A 15061-nucleotide genomic window follows, 5' to 3' on the forward strand; every position below is an offset into this window, starting at 1 on the left:
GAGGGGTCAGGGGGATGTTTGGGAAGCGTGCTGGCTGATGTACCAGCACGCTTCCTTATCAATGGGGGCAATTTCGGCGTGATTGGTTCCCTTTAATGTTTTTTTTTTTATTTTTTTTTTTTTTACCTTTTTGTAATCTGGCTCAGTATTAAATGTGCTGTCTATACCGTAGTATACCGTATACTTTTTGGATACCCATAGCTTTCAAGCCAATGAACTGTCTGTTAAAACTGATTGTAATATTCATGGAACAATGGAGGATATTAGATTCTGAATTCTGCTCACTTAAAACATTGGGGGGGGGGGGGAAGCAAATACAAATTGTTTATTAAAGGACAATTCCAGGCAGGGTGATATTTTTTCAGAGGAGGCCGATAGAAATGATTTTACCTCCCTGGCTTCAGGGCTGATGCCACGTACTGGCGCTCCAGTCCCTAGGACTTGAAATTCCAGGCCTGCTCAGCTAGTCAGCAGGCGTAGCAGGGTCCCGCCTTGGCCACGGGCTTGCTAAGCGGCCCTGGAATGTCATGTCCTGTCCTAGGGACCGGAGCGCCAGTACACACAGCATCAGCCCTGGAGGTGGGGAGGTAAGAGCATGTTAATTCTTTCAGCCTCCCCCTCCCTGGCACGTTTTTAGGGTAGCTTCACACGTACCAGATCCGCATCGGATTTCCGCTGCTGCTTCTTGTTTCTGTCTTTTTTTTTTTTTTTTTTTTTTTTTTGTTTTGTAACAAATATTCAGATTTCAAGTCTGTTACTACAGCGGGTTTTGAATCTGTTTTGCAGGCATTAACCAGGCCAACACATGGGCTTCTTGATGATTATTGAAGACTTCCTCGCACTTAAATTTTCGGTTGTGAGCAGCTCTTCAAGAGTGTGGAAGAAATTAAATACTTTAATTTACAAGCAGCTCATTGTAGCATTTTTTTTTTCTTCTCTGATAGCTAAAGAACCACATTTTGCAAGTGCCTGTGGTTATTCCTGGATACCTTCCTTGAATTACTGTTTTGCAATGCCAATATATTAACAAATGTTTATAAAAGTAATACAGACTACAACTTTTTTTAAATCTTTTTTTTTTATTTAGTGGTATACATAGCAAGTGCTTGTTTTTTTTTTTTATTGTATCAACACACTGTGACCCATAAAAGTGCTGCAACAAAGTTTGCAAACTTTTATACAAGAGATCAATGGAAAAGGGCAAAGACCCTAAAAGTCCTTCTACACAAGCTAATTAGCAGGTGGAGCGTTTGTAGGAGTGATCATTCTTTGTACAAGGGTCAGCGATCAGTGGATGAAGGACAACGGCTAATAAAACCATTGTATTGGCTGTGCATCACCAGGGGGTATGCAGGCGATATAAAATTTAGTGGCTCACAAAAGATCAAGCAATTGTTTGTGCGCCCTGACTGCTCGATTAATCATACTGTCTAAGGTTGGCTTCACACTGCCTTAAAATTCTGGAAAAACACCAATAAAAACCCCATGGTGTTTCCCCCCCTCTCCTCCTTGGCGTTTTTATGGTAGAAAAAACAAGCGCTGATCACAGGGATTGGCGTACTTCATCTGGAGCCGGACTGCCCATGTAAAAGCACTCTTACAGAGAATGTGTAAACTAGATTTTCTTTTACTGATTAGAACAAGATATTTTTCTCTTTTTTTGTATTTTCTGATTCCCCCCCCCCCCCCCCCCCCCCCCCAAAGATATTATGGGGGCAGCCATCCTGCCTGACCCGTTTTTAACAGCATTTAGTTACATGTGTTACATAGAAGATAGTCAGCAGAAAAAGTCCACCTGGTCCATCTAGTCTGACCTTTTATCTTAGTCACTGTCGTATTTATTTTTTTTTTTTTACAGAAATCAATAGTCCAGGCGATTTTAAGAAACTTTGTAATTGGGTTTATTAGCCAAATATGCCATTATCTGCATTTAAAAAGCTTTTTCCCAGGTCCCCCCCTCCTTCCTCTTTTCCATCCACTGCAAAAAATCATGAAATTGTGACTTGTTGCATCAGACATACCCAGTCTGTTATAGGGAGAGGGGAGTAGGAAGGAGGGAGTTAGCTGACAGCAGAAAGCAGATAACAGAGGATTACAGGCACTGAGCTGGGTGACAGCTGTAATCAGAGCTCAGAGAGGTCAGTGCTGACTGTCAGAGGAGATAAAGGGTGAGGTATTTGTAGATTAACTTTGTTGTCCTGTTTTGGTCTTTTATTTAGCTCTCTCCATAGGAGAACAATGAAGACAGGGGGGAGAGCTTCAAACTGCTTTTTCTTGATTAAAATGCATTTTTCAGCTAATAAACCCAATTAATAGTTTCTTAAAATCGCCTGGACTATTGATTTCTGCAAAAAAATAAAAAATAATTTCACGACAGTCACACTTTAAGGCCCTATTACGCCAAGCAATTATTGGCCTTATTTGGCCAATTGCCTGCCGTTCAGGCCAATAATAGTTTGGTGTAATAGCTCATGTTCAAAGGCAACAATCAGCCGACATGCACAATGTCGGCTGATCGTTGTCTTTGAACATGTTTTTAAAAAAATTACAACGATTGTGATGGTCTTAGGCCCGTCACTCCATGTAATACCCAGATCGTCTGTGCAGCTCCCAGCGACCCCCACCCGCTCCTTCACACTCTTGTGCGTGTAATTGCACAGACATAGCTACCTAATATTGGGCAATTTGCCCACCACATCTTTTGGGAGTTTATTACTTTACTTTAGTAATAGTTTAAAAACCCTTCCCTCTTGAACCTTATTTAGTCCTTTAACATGTCACAGCAAGCTTTATAGTTATAAATAACATCAATAGACAGGGTCTGTCTTCTCAGAAAAGTTTCACATTTATGTCAAGAATACTGTGACCTTTTCAATAGGTCATCTTAAACTGGTGCCATCTATGTACTGGGGTCACTTGTCACTGTAATTCTGTACGGATTGTCACAAAAAGATCAGGAAGTGCTAACGTAGTTTTAGGGTATGTTCACACTAGGTAAAATAGGTGAAATTCCGCGGCAGAACTCTCCGCCTGCCTCAGTGTGTCATAGCTTGTCTATGGGAAGGCGCGCTCCTCCGCTGCCACGGCTCTCCCCTCAAAGAAGTGACGTCACTTCTTTGAGCGGAGAGGGGAGTAAGCGGACGCGTGCGCCCTCCCATTCACTCACTGCAGGACACTGAGCGTGGCGGAATTCCGCCGTATTTGCTCAGGGTGCACGCACCCTTAGAGTATGTTCACACTGAGTAAAACGGCCACCAAGACCATTTGCAGTCTTATGAGATTTATTCTGCGGTTTGTGCCAGGGGCATGCCAGCCTGGAAAATTAAAAGAAAAAAAAAATCTGATTATTCCATACATATATTTTACACCCTTTGATAAATCTGGACCATTATTTGTAAACTATTGCTTGTGCATTGTTCACAGATGGTTGGTGAAAATAGTCTTAAGCCCCTATTTCACGGGTCGCTTTAGAGGAGCAAACGAGCGCTCTCTGCGCGGCGGCGAGCCGGTGAGTGCGGGAGGAGCTGCGGGGGGGCTGATCGTCCGGGCAGCCCATAGGATACAGCAGCGTCTGCTGCCGATGCTCCTATTCAACGGAGCGACGGCAGAAGATCGTTGCTGTATCAGTCGCTTGTTTTTCAACATGTTGAAAAACAAGCGACTGCAACGGTCAGCCGACATGAACGATGTCTGCTGATCGTTGCACTCTATTCCACGGGACGATAATCGTTCCGTGGAATAGGGCCTTAAATCATTTGTTACATTCATTCTCTACAGTCTTCTACAGCATCATTGATCACAGGGCAGCATGCTGTAAACACCTCATCCCCCTAAAAGCCACAATAAAAATATATGTATCTGTGTATTTGACAGGGAGATGGTGATTTTGGCTGTAGTCTGTTCAGAGATGGTGACATCACTCAGGGGGGTGGGGATAGAACTCAAGCAAGCCTCCTGTGACATCAGAGGGAGGAGTCAGGGACCTGTAGACAATACACATTTTTAGTTATTTATCTTCAACTATATGGGGTTACTCACACTGAAGCCAGGACTATTAGCAAAACACTATATTAGTAAGTTAAAAAATCCTGGGTGATTTGTTTTTATTTAAATACAATTTTCTAATACTGGAATAAGTAAAAGCCACACAATAGCCCATTTGAAGTTGCCAAAATGCATTTAAAGGGGTTCTCTGACATCAGGTAAAAATAAGCACGCTGTAGAAACATGTAGCATTATTTACTTGTCCGTCTCAGTTCTAAAACTACCTAAAATCCATTTGTTTTTGTTTTGTTTGTTTGTTTTTTTTTGGGGGGGAGGGGGGGGGTCTTAGGCTTTATTCAAACACCCGTAGTGCAGTCCACAACAGCGGATCGGCGGCCCGCTCTATGAATGTGCATCCGTGGTGCTCCGTGCTTCACTGAGCACTACATTCCCACTTCATTACCATAGCAATCTGTGCCGCAAAAAACAGTCCGCATTACATGTCCAGATTTTTTGCGGCACGGATCAGGGCCCTGTATACACGTACGGATAGGTGAACGGGGCCATTGAATAACTTTAATGTTCTGTCCGCAATTGCTTCGCGGTTGTACATTCTGGTTGAATAGTTGCCTAGTACTACAAGTCCCATGATGCATTGCTTTTCCTCAGCTGTTCATTATAGTCGCCTTTTGTGGTGCGATTTCCCCCACTATATTCCTGTGAATTGCCGTAGAGTAGCACCATTTTGCCTACATTCATGGCAAAATAGCAGGAAAAATGCCATGTTTATACATTCTGGAGAGAGGTGTGATTACAACATGCTGTCTCCTTGTGTTAAATAAAGCAGCAGGTGCTGTGACCTCACTGTGCAGAAGTCTTCAGTGAAATGAAATGTTCTGCAACAGCTTTGTGGAGGGAACTAGGAGGAGTGCTGGGAGAGAGGAGTAGGCAGGGTGGGAGGACTGTGATCAACAGCTGAGGGAAATCAATGCATCCTGGGACTTCAGGTGATAACGCATTATCTATGTAGAGTGGGAAGAGCAGGGTAGCTGTACACAATTCTGATTTTGCGCTTCTGCAGGTTTCCATTTTCTGTAAGTAATTGATTACGCAAATGCATGCTAAAGCCAGTGCTATTAGTGGTATAGGAAGATATCCACTGCTCCAGATAAAGTAAAAGGCAAACTCACAGAAATTAACTGTTTAGTATGCTGTGGTTGCTAGCTTTCTGTGAGTGAATCCGCACTTGGCCTATGGGTGCCTTTACACAGAGATTTATCTGACAGATTTTTGAAGCCAAAGGCAGGAATGGATTTGAGGAGAGCAGAAATGGCAGTCATTCCTGACCTGTTCTGTTTATAATCTGTTCCTGGCTTTGGCGTCAAAAATCTGTCAGATAAATCTCTGTGTAAAGGCAGCCTAATGCCCCTATTCCACGAGTCGTTTGTAGGAGCAAACGAGCGCTATTGGCGCTCGTTTGCTCCTCGTTCCCCGCTCGCTGCCGCCGCTATTCAACGCGGCGTCAGCGAGCGGGTGAGTGCGGGAGGGGCGGCGGGGAGCTGCTGGGGGGGCTGCCCGGGGGATCGCTGATCGTCCGGGCAGCCCATAGGATATAGCAGCATCTGCTGCCGACGGTCCTATTCAACGGAGCGACGGCAGCAGTTCGCTGCTATATCAGTCGCTTGTTTTTCAACATGTTGAAAAACAAGCGACTGCAACGATCAGCCGACATGAACGATGTCGGCTGATCGTTGCACTCTATTCCACGGGACGAATATCGTTCGTAGCGGCCGTTATCGGCCGAATACGAACGATATTGCTCCTCTAAACGACCCGTGGAATAGGGCCTTAACACTGGCACATACAGGGTTCATTTCAACTGTTTGTGCTAAGATGTATTCAGAGAAAAACATGGCGACTTTTTCCAAAGACAATGCGACACTTGTCTCCAGTTCAGGTGTGGTTTGTAATTAAAGGAGAAGTCCGGTGATTGTTAAAATCCTGTAGCCTGCAGGGGGAGGGGAGAAATTGATTGCAAGTAGGTGAACTCCGGGTTGTCCACATCATTACCTGGCTAATTGACTGGTCGCTCAGCCAGACTGTGGAGCGCTCCAGTCACTGGCTGAGCGGCCAGGTCAGCAGCCAGGACAGGCATATCTCTGTGTAAACAGGAGATGTGCAGGAGACTAGCAATTTATTTAAATGGGCAAACGAGCAATACAGTAATCATTTGTAAAAGACTGTGATCGACGCTCGTTTGTGGCAGCAGATGGATCCAGTCTTTTAATGTTTTGCCTTCATCTTGACCAACGGTAAAGTGTTGAAAAAATACATCTATATGGGCATAAAAGAAAAAAAAGTTTCTACTGTAAATGGCCTATGGGTAGTAATTCATTTGGTACAGACAGTACTGTATATGACCTGCATAAATACATACGCATTATGCTAGGCAGAAGGACTCTTCACTAGCACATGCAATACATTCTCTCCACTGAGCTTACCAGACAGTAGACATGGAGGAGATACTGGGAATGGAACTGCTCGGTGGCCATGGAAGAGGGAGAGGTTTGTCTCAGTTTCTGTGCAGTGTTGGGGGCATGGCTTCATGGGCCTGGCATAGCACATGTAAATTTACTGTGCTATGTTAATCAATGTCCATCTTTTCACTGAATAGATTTAGAATAAAAAGCGCATCTAATAGTCTGTTATGCAAATGGCATAGCTTGCAGTGCTACACGAACCCCCATTAGTTCTGTTTTGAAGGAAACTCCTTTTGTTAGGCCCTATTGGAGACACACCGACCTCAGAAGTGTTCTTTGATCTGGTCTTTTATAATCCAGAGGGGAAAGCCACTAATTTGAATGGCCATCATGTAGTTGTTGGGAAATCTGGAAAGCTAGTTGATTTCTGCTTGAGAAGGCTTAATTTAATCGTCCACTTCTAAAGCTCTGTTCACATTAGCAGCACAGCTTACATTATTGGAGCAGTGCTAGTCATGATGGATCTGTTATGTACCAGAACCTTTGAGTCAGTCGGGTTTCTGTTTGTATGTTGTTGTTTGTTTTGTTTTTTTTTGTTTGTTTGTTTTTTTTTGGGGGGGGGGGGGGGGTCGGTCCACCGGAAAGTGTAGCTGAGCAGGCTACACTATTCTTGCCCTCAGAAGGCTCCAGAAACCTGGCAGAACAAAACCTAACAATAGTGTTAACAGAGCCTAAGGGCCCTATTCCACCGGACGATTATCGTTCAGATTATCGTTAAATCGTTCGAATCTAAACGATAATTGTTCGGTTAAAATGCAGTTAACGACTAACGGCCGAACGAGAAATCGTTGATCTCTTTATAAGACCTGGACCTATTTTTATCGTTGCTTGTTCGCAAATCGTTCGCATTGAATAAGACGTCGTTCGCAATAGATACAAACGCAATAGCGAATAAATAGCGAAGAAAAAACAATCGCAATTACGATCATAAGTAACGATTATTGTTCCATGGAAATGAGTGAACGGTTTCAGGTCTTTCGCAATAGCGGTCGTTTGAGATCATTAATCGTTAACGATTATGCAAACTATAATCGTCCAGTGGAATAGGGCCCTAAGGGGATGATGGGGGTAAGCTTGTGGTAAAGCTCTTTTCTCTTAAATGTCTGTATAGGGCAAAATCAAAAGACACGATACTGGAATAGCACCCTCTGTAGAGTATAATTTGGCTAGAAGTTGTGATCTATGACTGCATAGTCAAACAATTTTTATTAGTAATTTTACTAGTATGCTACAGTGAAGATGTGTTACTCTGTGTTACTCTGACTAGTGCCAGGGCGCTGAAAGCTGAGTACGTGCTATTGAAAACACAGCGTCTCAGCCACATAGATGTATCAGTCCATGGGAAATGTGGCCTTTTTCATTGTGGAGCTAATTCCTTTTATGTAAATGTTTGGTTATGTAAGATTTCTGAATTGCCCTAAAAATAATTTATATAAAATCTATTTTAGGACAGAACAAGAGGAAAGTGAGTTATGTATGATACGGCATAAGAGGGAAACTCTGAAGCACTTGCGGATTCCACTGGGTGCTGAAGGTATTCAATGGTAAGAGAAACATAATGGTAGTACACAAAATAAGCTTAGTGTCTCCATTCTCATTTTTACACCTCCTGGAGTGACTTGGTTAGCTAGAGAACATCTTGATGATAAACGGGTTATCTTACCAACACACCTAAGCAGGATAGGCGTAAGCGTGATTATAGAAGTGCCAACTATTAGGCTCTCCCGCTATCTTGAGAAAAGTTGTTTACATTACTCAGGAGCAAAGTGAAGACTAATTTGCTGTGTCCATTATAATCTATGGATGGGTTAGGCGCTAAAAAGTATCAGTGAGAAGGAAGAAGAGATAAACAGCCCACTTTGGAAACTGACTGGGCATATAAAACGCTGGGACTTGGTGAACTTGGTGAGGTAAGATTGCAGGACGTTGTACTGTGCTGGCTCCTACACTTGGACTGTTTCTTTCCTCTTACAGCTCATTCACTCCCTTGACCCCTCCCCTCTTCATAGTCAATAATGGACACAGCAAACCTGATTCTCTGCCTAATAAAACCTATTACAGATTTTCTTAAAATCGCTCATACTACTGATTTCTACAAAATTGGTTCTAATTTACAGTTACACTTTAAAGAATACCTGTCATGATGTACTGTTACCCAAACTGATAGCATGCCAATTGGGTATCCCTGGAAAGCTTGTTATAAGCCTCTAACTTGCACTAGGGAACAAGGAGGCAAATGGGGGGACATTTACTAAGTAGTCTAATGTGAATTGCTGCAAATTCACCTGTCAAATACTCGCTCATAAATAGAACTTGGACCAAAAGAAGGGTAAAAAATCCAATTATTCACCTAAAAATAGACACAAAGCCCTCGATAAATTTCCCCCATGATCCTTTTTATATATCAGTTTCAGCAGTTAAGAACATGATTTGCAGCTAACAGATTTACTATAATTAGCAAACTTGCAGTAGGTACAGCATCAAACCAATATTGTAATTTTATGCAGTATAAAGCCATCGTTCATACTCTAGATTTTTTCCATAAGAGACAAATATCTTTGTAATGTATATGAAAGAAAAACCTTACCTGCCATAGTTTTTACAGTTTAAAAAGTTTGTTTTTTATTATCCTAAATGGCATTTATTTTAATGTAAGTAGATTAAAACTTTGATAGTTTTAACATTTGTATTATTGTTTTCCAGCAATTCCACTCTATCTGGGCAAATACTTATCCATCCACCATCATATTTGGATGAATATATCTTACCCTTAAGCCCTGTTCCTTTTAGGAATAAAGGTAACTTTTTTGCTTTGTTTTTTTGTTTTTAGTAGTAGTTTGACTTTTAGTAGTTAAAGTCAATCTAGTCCTGTGGCCCTCAGTGCACCCATCCACTCGCTGGCTCCTGTTTCAGCACACCACCAGTGTTTTCTGTGAATGTGAAAGAGCTTCAGCAAAATAGACTACCTAACTACTGGTTATGCTGTACTTATGCAGAACTTGACCTTTTTAACTTCTCTAGTGTACTTCCAGTCAGCACATAACAAATGAAACATTATAGAAAAATTATTTTAGCTTGAAGTTTGGTGAAAGAAGCACCTCTAGCCATGCTTCTAGAGTTTGATGCTGAATTATCACACACGTAAAACAAAAATTAAAGGGGTTATCCAGTGCTACAAAAACATGGCCACTTTTTCCCCTCTCGTCTCCAGATTGGGTGGTGTTTTGAACTCCATTAAAGTAAATGGAGCTTAATTGCAAACCGCACCTGAACTGAAGACGAGAGGGGGGAAAAGTGGCCATGTTTTTGTAGCGCTGGATAACCCCTTTAATATGAAATAGAAGAACCGGGGTGGGCACCACCAAACCTAAATAACAGTAAATCAGAAAGTACTGGGTGCAGCTGACAACCCTAGGCATGCAACAATGTATATAGAGAGAGGGACAGAGGAAAACTAGGGTGACTAAGTCAAGCGCACACAAAAATGAGATTGAAAGATAAATAAACTTTATTAAACACCAGCTAAACAATGTTAAAAACATTTAAAAATCCCCAAGAGGGGAGAGAAACTGCAGAACCTATGAATAAAGGTTAAGCTGCACTGCTACAATGTAACAGGCCATAAAGGCCCCAAAGCATGGGACTCAGAGGAAGGGAAAATAATAAAACAATTAGAAACAATGATCAGTAAGTCCATACCCATAAGTGATGTCACATTCCTATGTAGCAGAAGTACCCCACGCGTATCGCCGCTACATTGCGGCTTCATCAGGATAACCCCTTTAAAGCACATAAAATAGCAGCTTCTCATTAATCTTTATTAGAAAGAGTTTTATTATCTATTAATGGTTGTAGAGTGCACTCTTATAGCACTCTTTTTGTTCTCTTTAATGGCAGTTTCCACCTTAAAGTCAGTGCTTTGTAAAGCTAACCTGTAACCACCCTGACTTGTTTTTAATAAATACTAGCATCCCCAATGAAATGGTGCTGCAGCATCTTTTCTACATTAAACTCTGTTGTGCCATTCTTCGAAATCGTGACACCCAATTGTTTGTTTATAATCTTTTAAGAGGAATAACAGAATGGCACAGTGTTAACGTGATAAGGAAAGTATGAACTAAAGCATGTTAGTAGTGGCTACTGGTCCTCTTTAAAGCAAATGTACCTCCTTATGCTTATGATTATTTATTTTTTTCCATATAACCTGGCCGACCAGGGGTTATTAAAAAAAAAAAAAAAAAAAAAAAAAAAGCATTAAAGTGGTACATTTGCTTTAAGCTGACCGCTCTGGGTTAAGGTTTTTAATTTTGTAATAAACCCTGAAATTTTTCAGTAGTACTTAGAGTAATTTAAAACATAACAATGCCTAAAGTGAATAAAGTGGTGCAAATATTGTGTGTCTTTACCGTAACATTAAAATTTCTTTTTAATGGGTTTATTTTTGTCTGAAAATAGACTATTCAAACCACGTGTGCACTCACACTGGTGCACAAGAAGGCACAGAAAAAAAACAAGCTGCTTCCGGCACTTCAACCAGTAGAGGAACAAGAAAAAAGTCTGTACAGTCCAGCACAAGACGGAGATCCACACGTAATAGCAAATCTGATACACCTCTCCAGAGTTCTCCAAAATCTAGTAGCTCTGATCATGATACACCTGGTTATAATACTACTACGACTACTACTGCAACAAACACGTCCTCATCAGAACACGCTGGGAAGCAACCTTCGAAACAACGGAAGCAAGCTCCAAAAAAGGGATCTCAAACTCGAAAAAGACTTCGCTCAGCAGCACAGCTTCAAGAGGATTCTAAAGAAGATTCTGAAAGTGAGCAGGAGAAAAAATGTAAAATGTCAGAAGATGACTTGTCAGAAGCCGAACTGTATAAAATAAGCCAGTCTCCCAAGAATAGTAATGAAAACGAATCCCAGAATGCAGATGTATCATCTGCTCTTAAACATTCTGTGGAAAAACATTTGCTAGTTTCCTCACCTGCACACAATGTGCAGTCTGTTGATAAGGAAAGGTCGGCTAGTCCAGGTTTACATAATGAACATCAATTTTATATGGAAAACTCATCCCCTTCACCTGTCTTTAAAAATGGTCAGAGTGACTTGGAGGACAATCCAACAGATTGTGCAAAATCTGTAAATGAACCAAGTGGAATGGATTCAGCTGACTCCAAGATAGACATTGAAGAACATTCTGAGAATCTGAATGTTTCAGATGGGAAAAGTTCTTCCTCTTCTCCAGAATCAACAAAATTCATTTCTGATCATGCAGACTCTCCACCTTTGTCATGTGATAAAGAAAAGGATTTTAAAGTTGAGGAATCTGTATCTTTACCACCTTCTTGCACTGAGATTAAATCTACTAGAAAACATTTGCAGGATTTGCCATCATCTGAAGAAACTGAAGTTAATACAGAGAAGAACATGCACACAAGTCAAATGAATCTACAGTCAAATGAAAGCAATTTTGAAAATACAGAGTCAAGCCCCACACAGTCTACACTTCCATTTGAATTAGAAAAACAGCATGATTTAGACTTTACGCCATCCCCTGATGCAATGAAAGAACAAAGTATTCAAAAACCTCAAAGCATTCAACAACTTGGGCCTGATGATTCTTTAAAAACTATGCACAGGCAAGATGAGCGTGAAGAAGTTTTAGAAGCGAACATGCAGACAGCAAAACAAGAAGATTACATTAGAAAAGAAGATGCTAAAACAAGTTTTACTTCTGAGTTAGACTATCAACATGACTCTGATTGTTCTGTTATAGGAGAACTGTCAGGACAGTCTATAATGTTATCTAAAAACTCAACTCCTGAAGTGTCATCTAATGTTGAAGAAATAAAGAACAAACTGTGCAATGAAGAAGTAACAAGTTCTGATGAAAAAACTGATTCAAAAAATGACCACCAGAAAGCTTTTTGTCAAGATAACATTGAAACTGTAGCAATGGAATGTGATTCAGTATGTAGTGACCATAATGTTTCAGACGTTGAGCAACCAGTGAACATTTTAGAACGTTCCAAAACTGAATCTGATATTTTGACTGTACACAAGATACCCGAATCTCCTCCAAAGCAGCCATTGCTGCCTGGTGAAACAAACAAAAAAGAATCGCGTACAAGAAAATCTAGATTTCATTCCCCTTCAACAACCTGGTCACCTAGTAAAAATGATAAAGAAAGACCGAGATCCCGTTCACGATCTAAAGTAAGAGACTCTCCCATTAAACGTAAATCTAGGTCACGTAGTAGAGAGAGAGACATAGAGCGCAGTCATGGTAGTCAATGGAAAGGGAGGAGTAGAGAGCGACACCATAGGAGACATTCGAGATCTCGGAGCAGACATTCCAGGTCAAGAAGTAGACATTCGAGATCTAGAAGTAGGCATTCAAAATCTAAAAGCAGATCGAGATCAAGGTCTGGATCTCGTACTAGATACAGAAATAAAAGTCTTACAACTGATAGAAATGAAAAAGATTGCAGCTCTCCACCATGGAAAGAGAGACGTTCAAATGAAAATTGGAAAAGTCCTCGGGGGAGTGAAAAATATAGACGAAATGAACATGACAGACATGAAAATTTTAGAAGTGAAATATATGATGCAAGAGATTCAGCTGAGGCGTATCCTGACAATAAAAATGATTATCCTGATTGGGTGATAGAAAAGATGAAATCTGGAGACAGAGGAAGAGGCGATACTTGGATGAGAGGAGATGGCCGAGGAAGGGGGGATAGGGGATGGGGTGATTCCAGAGGAAGAGGTGACAGAGCAAGAGGAAGAGGTGATTTCAGAGGAAGAGGAGAGAATCGAGGCAGGGTCGACAGAGGCAGAGGGAATCGAGGAAGAGGTTTGAATTGGGAGGATGGCCAGTATGGCTCAGGGGATTCATGGAACAGAAGTGTTAACATGGACTGGAACTCTCCTAGAAGTCGTGGGGGACGTGGACGAGGAGGCTTTAGAGGTGGATTTAATTATGGAGACCAAAATGAGAATTGGAACAATAGACAGCCCTACTCAGGAAATTCTAATACTTTAGGGCAAGAGTCTTCAAGGTTTCCAGAAAGTAAAAATAAACTTAAATATGAGGATTCATTTGATTCACCTGCTGATCGTTCGGGGTGGTCTTCTGCATCAAGTTGGGCTGTTAGGAAAACCCTTCCTGCTGATGTGCAAAATTACTACTCAAAAAGGGGAAGAAACTCCACAGGCTCCCAAGGAGTATGGCCAAGACCAGAAGAGCCTCAAGAACAAGGTTTGCTTAATACTTAATAAAACATTTCTAGTTAAAGCAGGGATGGTGAGCCTCCAGCTGTTGCAAAACTGCAAATCCCATCATATCCAAACAGCCAGATCTTTGGCAGTCCAGGCATGATGGGAATCAAAGTTCTGCAAGAGCTAACTTGAGACCGGTTCTCCATCCCTAGGACCCTTTTTAGTCATATGGTTTTAAAATGCTCACTTTGCAGGGAACGTCTAGGTTTCTTTTACTTTTAAATGCACAGAAGGGCTGTATGCAGAGATGCATGATTTTCTATGCCATGTGGGGAAAAACTAGTACAATACCAGGATTTTTTTGTTCTTCAATACTGTTAAGCCACATAACTTGTAACATATAGCCCCCTCAGGGGATTGAAGCGGAAGACATTAAATTGTAAGCTTCCTTAGCCTTCTAGGAAAGAGATAAGTGGCCATTGACACTTTTTTGGTGTCAAGACTTTAAGCCACACTCTGTATAGATTTCTGTTTATGGTTTCCACTGACTCAGCGTAAGGGGTTAAGAAGTGATCTAAATATATATATATTAAATATATATATTCATTCACTGTAAAGGAAAAGAACATATTAAAATAAATGTTCTGCTCCTCAGTAGGGAAGTACTTATATCTCCCGTTCTGTGGCTTTCTCTTCAGCTGCACTGCAGCCTCTGGTGACTATCAAATGATCGCTAGTGGCTGCAGAGGATGATGACATACAGGCAGCTGGGGAGGAGTGAGCCTTAGGCTGTGTTCTCACATTGTGTTTGTTAAATGCAACATTTTGTGGGTGCTGTCCCCTATTATGCTAGCTGCGGTGGCTAGCATACACTTGCAAACTACAGATAGGACAAAGACTTGGCATTAAAATGGTCAATGAGGGGCTGTGGGGATATTTCTAAAAAAAAAAAAAAATCTGCCCCACAGCATCAAAAAATGGTGGTCCACGTAGCAGGCTATTATTGGCATGGGAAGGGCCAAAATAAATGACCCTTCCTGCCCTGGTGGTGTTAGGCTGCCCCTGTTTGTTTTATTTTACCTAGGTGTTAATGGAGTAGAGTGGGGCCCAAATAATATAAGAATGTAAAAATAAGTGTTGGGTCCCCTCTCTAGCAAAGAAAAAAATAGCAGCATCTTGATAAAACCAGTGCGGGAAGCATAATTTGTTTTGGCACTTTCAAGTCTAATACTAGCCTACTCCTACCCATTTTTTGATGCTATAGGAATGATGGTACCTTGCTTTTTCCCGTACCCCTGCAGCTGTGGG

At 41.4% G+C, this 15061-nt stretch overlaps 1 protein-coding gene across 1 annotated transcript in view; it reads left to right on the top strand.

Annotated features, from left to right (window-relative positions):
• SCAF11 (SR-related CTD associated factor 11) overlaps positions 1-15061 on the top strand; it is a 64605-nt gene that overhangs the window by 34154 nt on the left and 15390 nt on the right. Inside the window, exons 9-11 of the mRNA XM_069975965.1 lie at positions 7973-8068; positions 9228-9322; positions 10980-13793. Coding sequence (XP_069832066.1) covers positions 7973-8068; positions 9228-9322; positions 10980-13793 — 3005 coding nt within the window. The remainder of the gene's footprint in view (positions 1-7972; positions 8069-9227; positions 9323-10979; positions 13794-15061) is intronic.

This window comes from Dendropsophus ebraccatus, chromosome 1 (genome assembly GCF_027789765.1).
Source record: "Dendropsophus ebraccatus isolate aDenEbr1 chromosome 1, aDenEbr1.pat, whole genome shotgun sequence".
In the NCBI taxonomy this organism is placed as follows: domain Eukaryota; kingdom Metazoa; phylum Chordata; class Amphibia; order Anura; family Hylidae; genus Dendropsophus; species Dendropsophus ebraccatus.